Genomic DNA, 15685 nt, shown 5'->3' on the forward strand with positions numbered 1-15685 from the left:
TGTTTTCGACAAAGGATGTTAAAAGAAAATGTCTGTTTACTAACAATGACATTCTGCATTGGATTTTTGTGTAGCATCAGTCAAGTAAAATCACATCTGTGTGCTGCATGTGGAGGCAGAAGGATGGAGTGGCTTTATTGACAGGCAGGATGAGAAACTTGGGGAGTCTGGGTAGCTGTTCATTATCTGATTGTTTGCAATAACTTTCAGCCTTCCCCAGCCTGATGGAAAGCTGATCTGCCACATCCCATCATCCAAACTAAATCCCAACATTGCTCATCTCCATTAGGATCTTGGCTACTCTGATACTCCAGCCTGTGGGTTTCTTAAAAAAGGGTGAAGTTCTCAAAGGCACAGATCCCAAGTTCCAGCCCTATTGAGATTCTGCTCTAAAGTAAAACTGAGATGCTCCTTTGGTGTTTCAATTAGCCATAAAACAAAGCTGCAAAGTGCCCTCTGCAAAGGGAGTGTCCCTGTGGAGTTTGATTTGGCAAGATTGAGGCCAGAGTGAGTTATGGGCAGGAGTTTCTTAGTGCTGCAAAGGGGAACTTGAGCTGTCTTTGAATATAAAGCAGGAATATTCATGCTGCCTCCATGCTGTTCAGGTAACACTTGGACATTTTGCTGTTTTCTGTCTATGTTATGTCCATAGCTGACCTTGGTAGGTGCATTCCTGGGAATCCAAGTTGTGACCCTTTTGATGAGCCCTCTGTCTCACATCAGCCTCAGTTCACTCACAGCCTTAGCAGGAGCCTGCTTCCACTAAGTTTGTCTCAGGGATGGTACAAAATGATAACAATAAACACATGCTTTGTTTAGATTTTGTTACAGTCACTAAGAAATCTCTGCCTTTTCCTGGCTGCACGATGGGGAATGTGCACTTTTATTTCCTTTCTTATCTGCTGGGTGCACACAGGGCCACATGTTTGGGGTGATGGGGGCGACAACAAAGCCAACTTCTCCTTGTCTGGTTTTAGTGGGGAGCTGATAAGTCCCCACTAAAACCAGTGGGGTTTTTCCTCTCTTCCAGATGGAGATAAGGAATGATTGCTGCCAAATTAGTCACTGGTTTGTTGATCTTTTAGCATTCACTGTTGTACACCTTCATCTTGGGCAGAGGTGGTGGGGAGCAGTGATGCTGAGGTTATTTCTTCTCATCAGAAACAAGCTAATCTGATCATCAGCTCTGGTTTTCTGGGGGTTTTTGGTTGGTTTTGTTTGGGTTTTTTAATTACAAACTGGAAAATTTCTGCCATGAGTACTTTTAAGACCAGCATGGATATCTTAGAAAATAGATTTGCTTCCTGATGGCGTCGTATTTCCAGGAATGTTGATGAGGAGGTGTAAAAGCTCCTAACAGCTTGTGTTTTGAGATCCTGGGTGTGTTTCAGAGAGATGCTGTGTCAGGTTGACAGAGCATATTTAGGGGAAGAAATAAATATCTGCTTACTCTTTAAGTACTATTCTTGAATGTTTGAATTTATTCAGAAGTGTGGGTGGTATTCTTTAAATTTTAAAATGATTCCACACTTCTATCTCCTGTACTACACCAACTGCTGTCAATTAGAAAATCCAAATGAAAAGGATTTGTCATTGAGAACTCTGCTCACCTTGTGAGCTTTCTGAGCCCCATAACCAAAGTCTTTGTCCATCCAACAAGTAAAATCTAATTTGGCTTTTGGCCTGCTGGGTATGATTAAACAAAGAATCTTCTGACCATGTTCTGTTCTTTAGGCAATTAGCTTAAATTTTAGGGTCCATGCCTTGCATTTCCCAATTTCCCATGCTGTTTGGTGAGCATGGACTAGCCTCCTGTGCAGAAAACGTTTGATGAACTGGCTTGCTTTTCCATCAGTTTAGTTTTATTTTCATTACTTTTCTCTGTAATTTGTTTATTGGTTTCCATATCCTTGAAAATTTTATTACTGTGTTATTCAAGCTAAAAAATAGCTAATTTTTCTTTCCCAAATGAGTTGCTTGAAGCAAAGTACCTATGAATACATGGATATTTTAATTCACTTACTAAATGCATACAGAGAAAATTTACAAGCTGCCTTTTTACCATTTTTTAAGTGTCTGCTGACTGTTGCATAAGCTAAATTATTTACAGTATGAAGCCTCACAAAAGAGTAACAGATTTGGGTTATTTACTTTCCTGATAAGAAAAGGGGATTGAAGTTGCTGTGATATGCTGCTTTGTTAATTTTATATTTGTTCCCCAGTGTGTAAAATCTTTTTAAAGAACTAACATGAGTATTGGCAGACTCTTTTGAAATGGTGTGGAAGGGGTAAGATTAAACAAAACATGAAAAGGTCTTAAAAAAATAAGTCAGCAAGTGTTTGATTAAAAAAAAGTGCTCAACAGTAGAAAACATTTAGGATGCTTAATTTATTTGCTTTGTCTTTGAGAATATTCCTGGATGGAGGGCAGTTCTTGGGAGCTGTGGGGTCTCGGGATCTCCAGCTGGTCACAGTGACCCTGAGATGTCACAAAGTCTCTTTTCCCAGCCCAGAGAAGGAGTCAGAGCTCTTCAGTTCTCAGTCCCAAGGTTGTTTATTGTTCCTTATCTATAAAATTCTTTCTCCTGTCCAGCCAAGGTCCACTCAGCAGGACAGTCAGAGGCACTCTGCCTGCCCCCAGGGTGGTGTTACCTTTTTATACCAAAAACTATCTGTACAATATTTACAATTACTTCCCAATCCCTATCACCTATGTTAGACAGTGAGCTTCTGCTCTAAACCAATCTAAAAGTGCCAACATCACCCAGAAGATGGAGGCTAGGAAGAAGAAGGAAAAAGGACAAGGCACACCCAAATTCCTCCTTCCTGGGACCCTGAGCCCCCATTCTAAAAACCACAAAAATCTCTTTTTCACCCCGTGACAAACTAACTATCACTCCACTTAAGCTCTTTTGACTTGTAATTCTTCATATAAGGTTGGTAATTGTTTTTTCCAAGGGCTAAATCCAAGGCACAGGGGTCTTGGGCTCTGTGCCAAGGTCTCTGAGCCCCCCGGGCAGGGGCTGGAGCCCTCCAGGGCAGGCAGAGGGATGTCCTGGGTTCCGGCAGTGGGGTTTTAGTGCTGGGTTGGTTGGAACACCACCAGGAATGGCCCCCTGTGCCGAGGCTGAAGGGTGACACTTGCAGCAGTGCCTGGAAGGTGGCACCCTGGCTGTCCCAGCCCTGGCTGTCCCTGGAGCTCACCAGGTGTGTCTGTGCCCTGCAGGTGCCAGCAGCCCCGGGGACAGCGCGGCTCCTGCCATGGTCATCCGCCCGCACAACACCAGCGTGGTGTCGGGGAGCAGCGAGGCCACCCTGGAGTGCGTGGCCAACGCCAGGTAGGGGAACACCTCCACAGCTCCCACTGGGACTCTGTCCTCTCTAGAGAAGGACAGAGGGTGTTATTTCCATTTTTTCATTGTTGATAATTTGGAGATTGGAGCAGGATGCTCGCTCTTCGGAGCGACCTTATGAGGGATCTCGTTTGTCCAACATTACTGAATTAAACCTGTTGATTTTCCTGCCCAAATGAGGGTCAGGCAGGGGTGCTTTCCCACCTGCTTCTCACGTGGAAAGAAAAAGAAGTGCTGTTCAAGCAGCAGACATTATCTTAAGGAAAAAATGATGTTGAGGGTTAATAATATTTCAGCTGTTGCCTATCAACAGCAGAGCTGATGCTGTTGAACAGTTGGTGCTTCCTAGTAAATAAGTTTAGTGAGGATCTCCTGTGAAGTCATTTCTTCAGACACTCTCATTTTGCAGTGATTATTGCTCAACTGTTCATAATGCACTGTAATACAGGAATCACAGCATTCCTCCTATGTTTCCATCTAGCTGGCCTTGAATAGCTTTGAATTTCAGTGGAAGTGAAGAGTTGAAGTCCTTGGGTGATAAGACCAACTGATTTACTTTCCCCTCTGAGGGCAGAGATGTTCTTGATATGATTAATATTGTTTTGGTAATTGAGTTGTAATGAAAGCACTTCCCATGCAGCTGATTCCCATAGCAGTATTTACTCCTTTTGCTTGGAGAAATCAAATTATTAGCACTTAAGTTCTATTGCTGTATCAATTAGCTGTACTTGCATAATGCCACTTGAGTAGTCTGCAGTCCTTGATGTGTAGAAGTTATACATGTGTTTACTTTCTAACAGTGTGTTTGGGGGATAGAGGGAGGCTTAAAGAAGTTTTATAAACTGTAATATTATATTCCTCATGTGTATAAACATATATATATATGCACACAGAGATTATTCTGTAATATATGTTTTACGATTTTATTCTTGTATTTTTTTTGGCAGACCTCTTGAGAAGCTGAGCGTGACCTGGAAGAGAAATGGGATCAAGATCACCAGTGGCATCAGCAGCTTTGGGAGACGCCTCACCATCACCAACCCAACCTCTGCTGATGTGGGGATGTACTTCTGTGAAGCCAAACTCAGAGAGAGCACGGAGGAGCCAGCAAGAGCTAGAGCTTTCCTTTCTATCTTGGGTAATTCTCGAGGCAATGTGTTTTTTGGTAAAAAAGGCTCTGGGCTGAGGTATAATAGGAAATAAAATTGATATCTTAATATTTCATTGACCTTACATTTGAACTTTTCTTCAGAGAACAGAACAAAGGAGGTGAAGGAGGGTTATCTTCCAAATTAATTCAGCTGTTCTTCCCTGCTAATATAAATTCATCAAATAGATTTTTTTAAACACTGCTGTGATTGTAAATCCCCTGCGAAACTATACATTTAATGGGAATTTTGAGAAATACAGTAGTAAAATCCTTAATGGGCAGCTTCCCTATCTTGGCTTTTAGGTGCATTAAATCCTGATTAACTCCTGCCTTGCTTCCATCCAGCTTTCATATGTCAAGTGCCTGTTTTTGCAAGAAGGTTTTAGGAGCACTCCAGTGCTGCGGGTGCCAGTCGGGGGCCAAGGACGTTCTGCAGGCACAGAGCATTGCTGAGGCAACAGGACTGCAAATGCCATCAAAGCAGCTCTGTTTGCTGGACCTCCAGCTCCCAGGGAAACTTTGGAATTAGCACTGCTGAAGGGGACATTGCTGCCCTTTCCCTGCCTGTTTCCAGCACCACCTCCTCTCCGAGTGGTGCTCTAGGGAGGAGGTTGGGATTTGGACACGGTGGCTCCTGGTGTGTCTGAAGCTGTGCACGTTAGCACAGTGCAGGCAGCGTGGGGTGGTTTAGACTGGGGACACTGAGATGTTTTCAGCCAGACATGACTGTGCAAAGCTGAGCTTTTATCTGTGGGAGTGTCCTGGGGAGGCTGGAGCCCTGGCAGTGCCAGCAGTCTCGGTGCTGCTCAGGGCTCAGGCACGTGCACTCCTGGAGCTTTGCAGAGGGAATGCAGCCCACGATTCTTTACATCTTTGAGCCTTCTGAAAATACAATTTTAAGACTGCTGTATGATTTGTATTCTGCTAAAGCAATTTGTAGTAGCTGCTGTTAAGTGAGCAAGCAGCTCTTCCCTCTGCAAAGCTCCATTCCAGATTCATTTAGAGCACTGTGTGTCTGTTATATTTATTACCTGCTGGACAAAGTTTGGTTCCAGTCTCTTTCCTTGCCCTCTGTTCCTTGGAGTTATTACCTTCTCTTTAAGGAGCAGAGATGGATTTACTTATTTATAGGTTTTGTTTAAACTCTTCCTTATTCATAAGATTTTATTGTAGCTGGTTTGCCTGCGTTGCTGTGGTGTCAGATCCAGCCTAATGCAATACTTAAAGCAGCTTCTTGGTTAATCGAAAAGATTTTTAAATACAGTTACAATAAAACTGAAAAATAATCACTGGAGAATCATATTAAACTAGCAGTGCTTTAGTAGCTTACCTGCTCTCTTATTTTTAAATGTTTTATTTATTTCCTATCCAGTTTTAGGAGGCTGTCAGGGAATGAAGTTATGAAAAGGTCTGTAGATAAGAACAAGCAGATGAAAGAAAGCAGAAACAAATTGGTTACCAATTACTTTTATTTCCTTCTGATGGAACACGACACTTCAGATGCAGGTGTTTACTCAACGTGTCAGCAAAGCCTGATAGATTTCTTTATTTATGAGTTTCTTGAGCTTGCAGGATGGATCTCTAATTCTAAACAGGGAGCCAAATCAAAGGATTAGTAGTTAATGCATAACTTATATTCAGCTTTAGAATTCTTGGATGGATCTGGCTGTCATTTAATTAGTCAAGGGACGGGTTCTAGAGGAAAGTGCAGGCAAGATTCAAACCTCAGGCTTTCTGCAGTGTATCTCTCCTAGTCCATGGGGGCAGTACTTAGAGAGAATCAGGAATGCTTGTCCATTTGCATGCATAAAATATCTGTGGTGTGGATGTGTAGATTGGGAACTGATAATGAGCTGTACTTCTTGGGAGAATAACACAGCGTGGACTTAATGAGGGGTCTCAACTAACAGGAAAAGGAAATTGGCTTAAAAGGAGAGGTTTGTTTGCAGAATGGGAGAAGTCAAATGCAGCCCCTCAATGGCATGGCTGGGAGAGCTTCTGTGGATCAAGGGAGAAAAATATTTTGCTATTAACAGGTAGAACAGGGGTAGCAATGAAAAGATGTCACAAACACTGAGTTAATCAAAGATTTTTTCCAAATATATCAGTCCTTGACTTAGCTGTCTAAGAGAAGTCACACAATTTGAGTGTGGCTCAGATGGCAACCAGAGCTCTATTAGAAGGCAGTGGAACTTAGCACAAAGGCATCCACTCAACCAATTATTATTTGTGACCTACAGTATTATCTCAGAAGTTTTTCTGGATATTTCTGAGAATATACCCAGTCTGTAAATTAAAATCACAATACTATTGAAAAAGCCTGAATCTCCAATGTATTAGAGTAGTGCTGCATAAACAAGAAGAAAATCCTCTAGCTGTGTGCTGCTGCACTTTTCTTCTCAATGTGGCAAGGAGCTCCCTGACATCTTCATATTGTTCCAGAAAAGATAAACTGAGGTGGTTCCAAACCTTGGTTTTATTAGCTGCAGTTGTTATAAATTTTTAAAGGGTATCATGTTCCTCGCTTGGCAGAGTAACAGTTTGGGAAAGATTTGTTGCAGATTAGATAAGAGCACATTTGTTTTATCACTAACAGTTTGAAGATTAAGTAATTTAAAGAGTCTTCCCATGAACAAACCAATTTGAAAGCTGAGATAATCTTAAATTCTTTTGCTCCACTTCTGCAAGTTTTAGTGACAAATGGCAATAGTCATTTCTTAAGTGACTCTTCTACGGGAAATTATGAATTTTAGGAGTTTTAAAAAATGGGGAGCCAAACTCTTCCACTGTATGAAATCCAAACTGCTCTTTAAATTAAATGTAGTCAGATAGTAAAACCTGAAAAAAATGAGAAAAACAATTTGAAAAAAGGGCCTGGCATGATGAGTGGTTGTGCAGAACTGAGGGCTGAAGCCTTGTTGGTCTGTCCAAAGGAATACAAATGAATAAAACAGAGTCAGAAGAGAGGGCTTCCCTTCTCTTGGAGAGTTTTCTGTGCCCAGGGATCTCCATTAAAAGACGTGTTATTCTCATCTTGGGAGAATTCAGCTCTGTGGGACCACAGGATTCAGGAACACGGAAAAATTCCAGGTTTGGCCTAAGGGGCCACCTGGCTGGGCTCTGACATGGACTGTGGGGCTGTTTCTCCCTCCCTGTTCTCCAGGAGTGTCCAGATGCTGAAGGGTCTTCTTTGTGCATTTCTGCTGCTCAGGAATTGGCATTGTGTGTACAGAACTGCCAGAGCAGAAGTTCTTTCCCTCTGTAGCTGTGAGCACCTCAGTGCCTCTGGAAAGAGCAGCTCTCCTGGCTCCAGCTTAGACACTTGGAAACAATGCAGATGCCTTCTTTGAAAGCAGTGGAAATAATTTTTCATGTGTGGTGCTTAAGGGGAAGATCCTGATGACTGTGTTCATCTACTGTGTAAGAAAATAATAAGTTTTCAGGGAAACTATAATATGAAATGTCTTCGGAGTCGCCTAATCACAGTTCGGGCTCAAAGGGAAGAAATATTTGCAGCTTTTGATTTGTCAAGCCTCAGAGGTTCTGAGATGAACTCAGACATTCTGCCTTGGGCCTAAATGCAACAGGACCTACCCCAGAGGGGAGTAGGGGGACTTCTGGGCAGCCCAGCTCTGTCTCTGATATTCCCAACCAGTTCTTCCTCCCTTCAGCCCTGCAGACAGGCCATGTGCTCCCCAGGCTGTTATTTCAGAGCACACAGACTGCAGCTCACAGTAGGGGTAGCAAGAAACCACATGGATCTTTTCATCTCTCCCTGTTTTAACCTGATATTCATGCAAAGAAACTTCCTGCTCCAAGGAGCCTGCTGTACCTGCATCCACAATGGGGCTTCTCTCCCAGCATGGCCAGTCTGATCTTCTGTCTGGAGTTACAGACTTTGTGCCTACAAGGGGGCTGTCAAGCTTCCAGTTCCTCTTCCTTTAGAAGATATTCACCAAATAAATTAGTTTATGGTAATGCTGGAGCAAGGCTTCCATGTTGAAGGTTCAATTTTCCTCTTAAATATGCAGCCCTGGGTTTCTGAGAGATTCAGGAATTTCAGCTTTGGAGGAGCCCCTGAGGCTTTCTCTGTTCTTTCTGACTTTCATGTGTGTATCTAGGATTAGGTCACACATCTCCAGTGCAGCTTGAAGGGGATGTAATGGATGCTGACTGCTATCTTTTGAATGTTAAAATCAGTGACCATGTAACTCTGCACGGGGGAAGTTAGAACAGGATCAAATTTTGCAGGCTCCCAAGGGCTTTTCTGAGACACATCTTTCCAGTGATGTCTGCAGTGGAAAAAAACTCCAAAACCCTCAACAACTATTAAAAACACCCATTTAAATTCCAATACTCTTTCCCCCCTTGCTTGTACTTGACATTTTAGTGAAGATCAGTCAAACACCAATACAATATCTGAGCAATGCAGTATCTGTTTCTTTCAGCCTAATGTGGGCTGTGACCCCTCTCGTTGCCACACACCACAATGCCAGCAGGGTGAACTTGGAGTAATGGGTCCTTTCCTGTTCTAACTATTGTGATTCTATAATTTCCAAAAAATGTAAATGTTTGACCTGATGCTGGCAAATTACTGTCATTCCTAAAAATTGCAGTGTGTGGGGACTTGTGTCTGGCACGTTATATTCTTTGGAAGACATTATAATTTCACCACACATATTAAATTTCAACACATGATTATTGCCTACAACAATAAATGTTAAATTCATACTGTGTGATTCAAACCAAGCCTTATAAATATGCAGTGGAGTCATGTATACAGCCACCCAGAATGCCCCCTCAGAATGCCATCTGACCCCTATAAATAGTGCTGCATTTTTATGGCCTCTTTCTGACAGTCATTCACCAGGTGCTGAACAACCCAAATTCAGATACTCTGAATTTCTCCCTTGCAGTTAATGCTGGGCATTCAGGCCCTTGGGCACAAAACCTGATGGGAGATGATACATCTGACACCTCTGAAAAGTGAGGAGCTGAGGTTTCAGCACCTCTAAGTGGAGCTGTTTCCTCCACAGCCCAAGCTCTATTGACTCCACAGGACCTTTAGAGCTGCTGGTGAATGGCATATGGGTGTGGAAAAGCTGCACAGCTGCATGGAAAACTCAGACTTCTTTACTTGGAGGGTGGCAGAGCACTGGAAGAGGCTTCTCAGAGAGCTTGTGGAATGTCATTCTCTGGAGATGGTAAAAACACACCTGCAGTCTGCCCTGGATGAACCAGCTTAGCAGGGGGACTGATCTGGGAAATTTCCAGGGGTCATTTCCAGCTCCAGCCATAATGAGGTGCTGTGTGAAATCATTTTTTTATTTGCCTCAAAACCCCTTAGGGTATCCCTACACCAATATTCCTGGAATTCCCTCGTTCCTTGCACCACCAAGGTTAATTTTCCACATTTGTTAGACTTTGCCACAGCTCTACTGCCCTGTGCTATTCTGGATCTTCCAGAAATCCCTTCTCAGTCAGCCTGGCTGTCCCACCCAGGGTGGTCTCAGTTTTTAGTCAGTGATGCCATGCATTGCAGAGTTGCATTGCAGAGTTGCTCAGGGAGGGGTTTCTGTATCACTGCTTTTCTTTCAAGGGTAGGATCTGACTCTGTCTGTGGGCAGCTGCTGTCTCTGTGTCAGGTGCAGGATCTGGCAGTGCCTCCAGCTGCTGCAGTGCCTGTGAACAGAGTTCAGCAGGCTTTACTCTGGGGAAAAGGTGAGTCTGGGCTTCAAGGCTGGAAATCAAATCTGTTGGCACTGAAAGTCCTCTGGGATGTGCCTGTGGCCTTTAGATTGCATCTTTCTGCTGCTCCTGCTCTTTTTCTGTCTTGTCTGCTCCTGTTTCTCGCTGCTTCTTTCAGAAACACTGATGTGAGTCTTCTTTTTATAACATCACATCCCGTTTGCTAAGTGACAGTTGTCACTGACTTCAGGCTCTTTGTCACCTAATTCATTGCTTGACACCTGCTCCCCAAAGCATCTCCTGATGGCACAAGTTTCCGTGAGGGTGTCAAACAGTCTGGGTGGGATTTAAAGGAAGGAGCACAGGTTGCAGGTCAGGATTTTGGGAGGGACTCTGGGAAAGAGAGCTGTGTAAATATGCCAGGTGGAACTGCAGGAGCTGTGCAGCATAAACAGAGGTCATGGAACCACCAGCATCCTTGAGGTCACATCGAGTGCTTTGCAGCTGGACTGCAGGCCCACAGTGAAGATAAATCTGCAAATTTATCACTGGTGTATGAGGATGTTGCTGATCCAGGAGAAAGTTTAGAGCTGGTGGCTGAAGGTTGCCAAGTTTAGAGATTGGCCCGTTAAGGGCAGAATCCTTTATAAAAGGAAAGGTGCAGTCGGGACCTCCCTAAGCAAAAGATAAACTTCAGTGACTGGAGAGACATCCACAGAAGAAGCCCAGACTTAGTAGGGAATGTCTGGATTTGTAGATGTGAGTCTGGATGCCTTCCTGGCCCACTGTTGCTTTGTCCTCACCCCACAATCCCATCAAATTGCCAGAAAATGAAAGATTCAGATTTTATTTTGAGAGATGGATGTGTGGGCACAGCCAGGACACATAGATAGGGACACTGGGCTGAAAGTTTCCAAGTTCAAAAGTAAACATCCAGAGAAATGGAGCCCAAGGAAAACACCAGGCAGGGCTGGACGATGGTGTGAGAGGAAGGAGAGTGCTCAGAGTGAAAACATGGACTTAGATGAATTGCAGAGGACTCAGCAACTTAGCTGATCAAACATGTCAAAGTGTGTGCCATCAGTGAATTTCAATTAAATGTTCAGCTTTTCAATTTGTTGTGGAGATTAACGCATGAGATCATATGCAATAAATCACAGCTTATTATGCACGTTTATTAATAGCTTTATATTTAGGCAGTGAGGATCAATAATGTTAACACGTGTATATTATTAGAATATCATAAATCAGGTGGCTTGTTTTTATTGGTGTTGCTGGGTAAACAACTATCCCAGGCTGTTTGCAACCTCCCCTCCTCCCCTGCATGGCGTGCTGAAGACTAATATTGATTGGCTTTATTTGGAATGAATACAGAATTGTAATATCCACTGGTGCTCAGACAAGACCCCAGTTCTGTACACCCAAGCAAGTATTTTATTGTAGCCAGAGGGAAGAACTGCTGGGAAAGGGGAGGTTCTGTTCTAACCTGGTGCCTCCTGATGTCACCCCTGTGCAATGACAGTCACACTTGCCATTCTGCAGGTAGCAACGAGACTTTGCAGGGTTAATTTATATGGTTTTGATTTTATATATTAAAATGCTGATGCCCCAGCAATAATATAACCAGAAATTCTTTTTTCCAGTCGTGTTTGGTGAAGAGATTGGAGAGCAGGTCAGCTCAGATGACCTTGGACCTTGCAGCTTCTTATGTATTTTAAAACATACTCAATTTCCTTAAAATGGAACTACAAATAACTCAGTTTCACAAGCTAGTTACATTGCCTCTTCTGTTCTTCCTAAAGCTTACCAGTGAGTTTTGTTATGCTGCAGGAGAACTGCATTTATAATCAAGTAAAATCCTTCTGAAACCAGTACTGAGATGATAATTGCATTGAACAAACTATGACAGCCTTTAGTTACCATGATAATGACTGCAACCTTAGTGCCTCTGGGACTTTGACATGATGCTCTTCAATTTTATGCTGCATAGAAGAAAGAGTTACATGCCAGCATACTCTGCAATTTCTGCAGTCTGGTCTTTGTTTAATTAAACATCTAATATCTTTTCTTTAGCCCTAATGATAAAGTGGAGAATTTTATGATTATTACTATAACTTCAATTAAAGCATTAAATCTGTTTGCTTTCACGAAATAAAACACTTGAGAGGAATTTCTTTTAATTATGCTGCACTTGTCCTCTGATGTCGACTCTGTGACATGCCATGGCACTTTATTTGACATACTTCATGCCTTGCTGAGGTGAAATGCAGTCTAGATACTGAAGCAAACTATCCTATAAAATGTACATTGTAAATATAAACCTTTATAAACCTCTCGGGAGGGCCTTTCTAAGCAAAAAATTAACATGTTCAATGATTCAGTCCTATAAAATGAAAAGTAGCCCCTGCTCTGGGTATTAATTTGCAGTGCAAGCCCCTAAATCTTTACCTTCCATTGACTCCACTCTGGAATTCATGCTCAGCATAGCAAACATTGTCAGGCCTTATTTTTATGATGCTTTTACTACCAAAAAAAAAACCCCACCTCCAAATAGAGACAAACTTGGACAAACAAATCTGTCTGTAACCCCTTACATCAAATGCACATTAAACCACCTGTGGAGAGATTCTGTGGTGGATATTTTTTAAAGAGTGCCTGTTTCTCACTTTGCTGTGGCTTTGCTTGTTGACCTTTGCTTGCTCTCCCCCAGAACCTCCGTATTTCACGGCTGAACCCCAGAATGTGATTTTGGCTGAGGTGGAGAAGGACGTGGACATCCTGTGCCAGGCCATGGGTGAGTGCACACAAGTGTCCCATCCTGGACTGATGGCATGTGTCTGTCCAGTTTGGAAGAGCTCATCTTACACAAACCATCTTTGTAAGTTTTTAATGTTTAGAAGTCTCTGTTTTATTGCTGATTATCCCAGGTGCCATGTACAAGGGAGAGGGTTGGCCTTTGCCCTTGGAGAATTGGCTATTTCCTGGAATTTAGGTTCATTTGGAACAATGCTGGCATGTTGATGTTTGTCTGTGGGGAGCACAAGTCCTGCTCCTGTCGCTCTGGGATCCTGCCTGTGCTTCAGAGCTGTCACCAGAGAAGAGATTTGGATATCTTGAGCCAGAGCATGGGCTGAGGGGAGAGCATGGTTGTGGAACCCATCATTTGCAATGCAAACAGTCCTGATTTTCAACAGACACAATGCCCTTTCTTCTAAAACTTCGGGAATTTTTAAAGTGAATAGAAATGTCAGTAATTCTGACATCTGAATGTAGTTATGAAATCTGCAGGACTATTACAGGCAGGTTTTAATTGGTAGGTGGCTTATTAATATAAAAGGCTTCAAAAGTCTAGAATTCCATCTGCCTGAAATCATGTTTGGAGTTCCACAGAAATGCAATCCCCACCTATTCCAGCACTGTCAGGTAGGAGATGTGGTCATCTTGTGTTTAGAGCAGGTTTCTCAAAGTCACCAGATTTCTGTGTGAGTCTGGTGAGGGTCTGAACATTTTGTTGTCTCACTTTCCCTGGTGCTGAGTTTAAGAAGCCACACACATAAAATGTCATGAGGTCCTTAGGGAAAAAGATCACATCCTTGATTAAAAAAGCACCCAGACCTAACTAACAGCTTATTTGTGTGGTCTCTTCCACCAAATCAGAGCCAATAAAGACGTTTTTACTGCGTGATTGTGTTATTGCCACTGTGATTTAAGCATTTCCCCCCGTGTTTTATGCAGGAAAAGCAGTCAGCACTGCTTCTCTAGAAGGAGTCTTTGCAAGCTGTCTGATAAGCCAGTGTGTGTGTTAAGGGTGCTGTGGCTGGTTTGGAATTTCAGAAGCCTGTGATGAGATCTCTTACAGAAAGCTCCTATGGAAATGAAGCTATCAGATGATAAGAGACAATGTCTTCTTGTTCATTAATAGCTTTTTAAGCAAAACACAGCAGGACTGGCTGTCAGTGGAGTTCCCCAGGAACCCATCTGCTGTCTCAAATATTTTTCATGAATTGAAAAAAAAAAAAGACAACCCAACCCAAAACCTGGAGGAATCAGGGAGACCTGAGGTTGACTTTAACTCTTCCTTCTATCTTCACTTTTTCTTTGATCAGTTTAGTTCCCAAGGGGCTTAATGTGGCACTCATAACCATTCTCAGTGGAGATATGGGAACCCTTATTAGAAAAAATTAATTATTTCTGCTCAGCTCTTGTAGTGCACATCTGATTTGCTGATGAATGTGGTGCAGGAGCATGAAAACCTGTTTCCTTGTGGATTATTTTGCTGAGTATCTATAACACATATAAGGGACAGGTACTAGAATTAAACATAGAGGAAATTTGATCCATTATTACACAAATCTAGCAATTGCCAGCACTTAAAAAGAGGGTAAATGAAGATTGCTGTCTCCCTGCTCTGAGCTGGGAGAACAAAGCACTGGGGAAACTGCAGAGCTGCCCTCCACCTTTGCTACAAATGGAAGACAGATTGTATTTCCCCTAGCCCCATCAGGTTGTGTGCACAAAGCCCATTTGCCAAGGCTCCGTGCACCATGGATGTGTGAGAGACAGATTAATTTCACAGTATAAGCAGAGATTAACTGTAAATAAAATTGCAACTTGCAGCCACCAGCTCCCTGCTCCCTGTAATGGAGTTTCAGGGTATCAGGCCACAGGAACCAGGCTCTGCTGTTTATCTTCCAGCAGTGGCTGATGCTGCCTGAATGTTCAATGGGTTTCCTTTAAACGCTCTCTCTGATTTGCTTGTGGAAGGTTTCGAGCTGCAGGCAGCGGTGGTGGTGTCTGGGGAGCACAGTTAATTGGACTTCAGTTCTACCTGTTTAGAGAAAGAGATGGAAGAGATGCTTTGGGGATTCCCCAGGAGCTCACTGGGATCTAGAGGAGGCGGTAAAAAATAAATAACAAAGATGACACAGTGAATATTCTGATTCTTTCATCGAGGTTCTGAAGTGAAATTTGGCAGAGAGTCAAGCAGCTGTTTCACAGATGGAGGAGCTGAGCCTCAGGTTCCACAAGTTATTTGCCCAAGGTTACAGAAGAAGTGGCAAAGCCAGAACCAGCGTCTCTGTTTCCTGCCTTCCCTTCTCCCCCCCGACACTAGATTAATTTGTCTGTGAAAAATGAATGGTGCTGCACAGAACTGAGAAATGAGGTTATTTTATTTATTACTGCCAGTCTTTTAGGCCGCTCTCACCTCCTGAGCAGCAGGGTCGGGCTGATACTGCTTGGAAAGGTAGAGTGCAAGAGGTCTTTAAAGTGTTTTCTTCTCTTCTTATTTTTTCACCAGAAGATGTTTAGAGAAGAAAAAAAAGCAAAATACCTTTGTGTGGGGAGGAAAGGTTGTGGGGTGGGTAGAAGATGAGAAAAGCTGGGTTTAACCATTTTTTACAGCCAAACAGGTAGCAAAATTAGAAGACAGTGTGTGTACAACTTGGAAGACAAATCTCTCTGGGAAGATCACTAAAGCCCAGATGAATGCTGC

General features: G+C 42.9%; 1 protein-coding gene across 4 annotated transcripts in view; it reads left to right on the top strand.

Moving 5' to 3' along the window:
• Nucleotides 1-15685, top strand: part of SDK1 (sidekick cell adhesion molecule 1) — a 384276-nt gene that overhangs the window by 226330 nt on the left and 142261 nt on the right. For all 4 annotated transcript variants that reach the window (XM_030229673.2, XM_030229671.2, XM_030229670.2 and 1 more), the window contains 3 exons: nucleotides 3227-3338; nucleotides 4301-4491; nucleotides 12902-12985. In XM_030229673.2, the coding sequence (XP_030085533.2) occupies nucleotides 3227-3338; nucleotides 4301-4491; nucleotides 12902-12985 (387 nt within the window). The remainder of the gene's footprint in view (nucleotides 1-3226; nucleotides 3339-4300; nucleotides 4492-12901; nucleotides 12986-15685) is intronic.

The sequence above is a fragment of the Serinus canaria genome, chromosome 14 (assembly GCF_022539315.1).
Source record: "Serinus canaria isolate serCan28SL12 chromosome 14, serCan2020, whole genome shotgun sequence".
NCBI classification, from domain to species: domain Eukaryota; kingdom Metazoa; phylum Chordata; class Aves; order Passeriformes; family Fringillidae; genus Serinus; species Serinus canaria.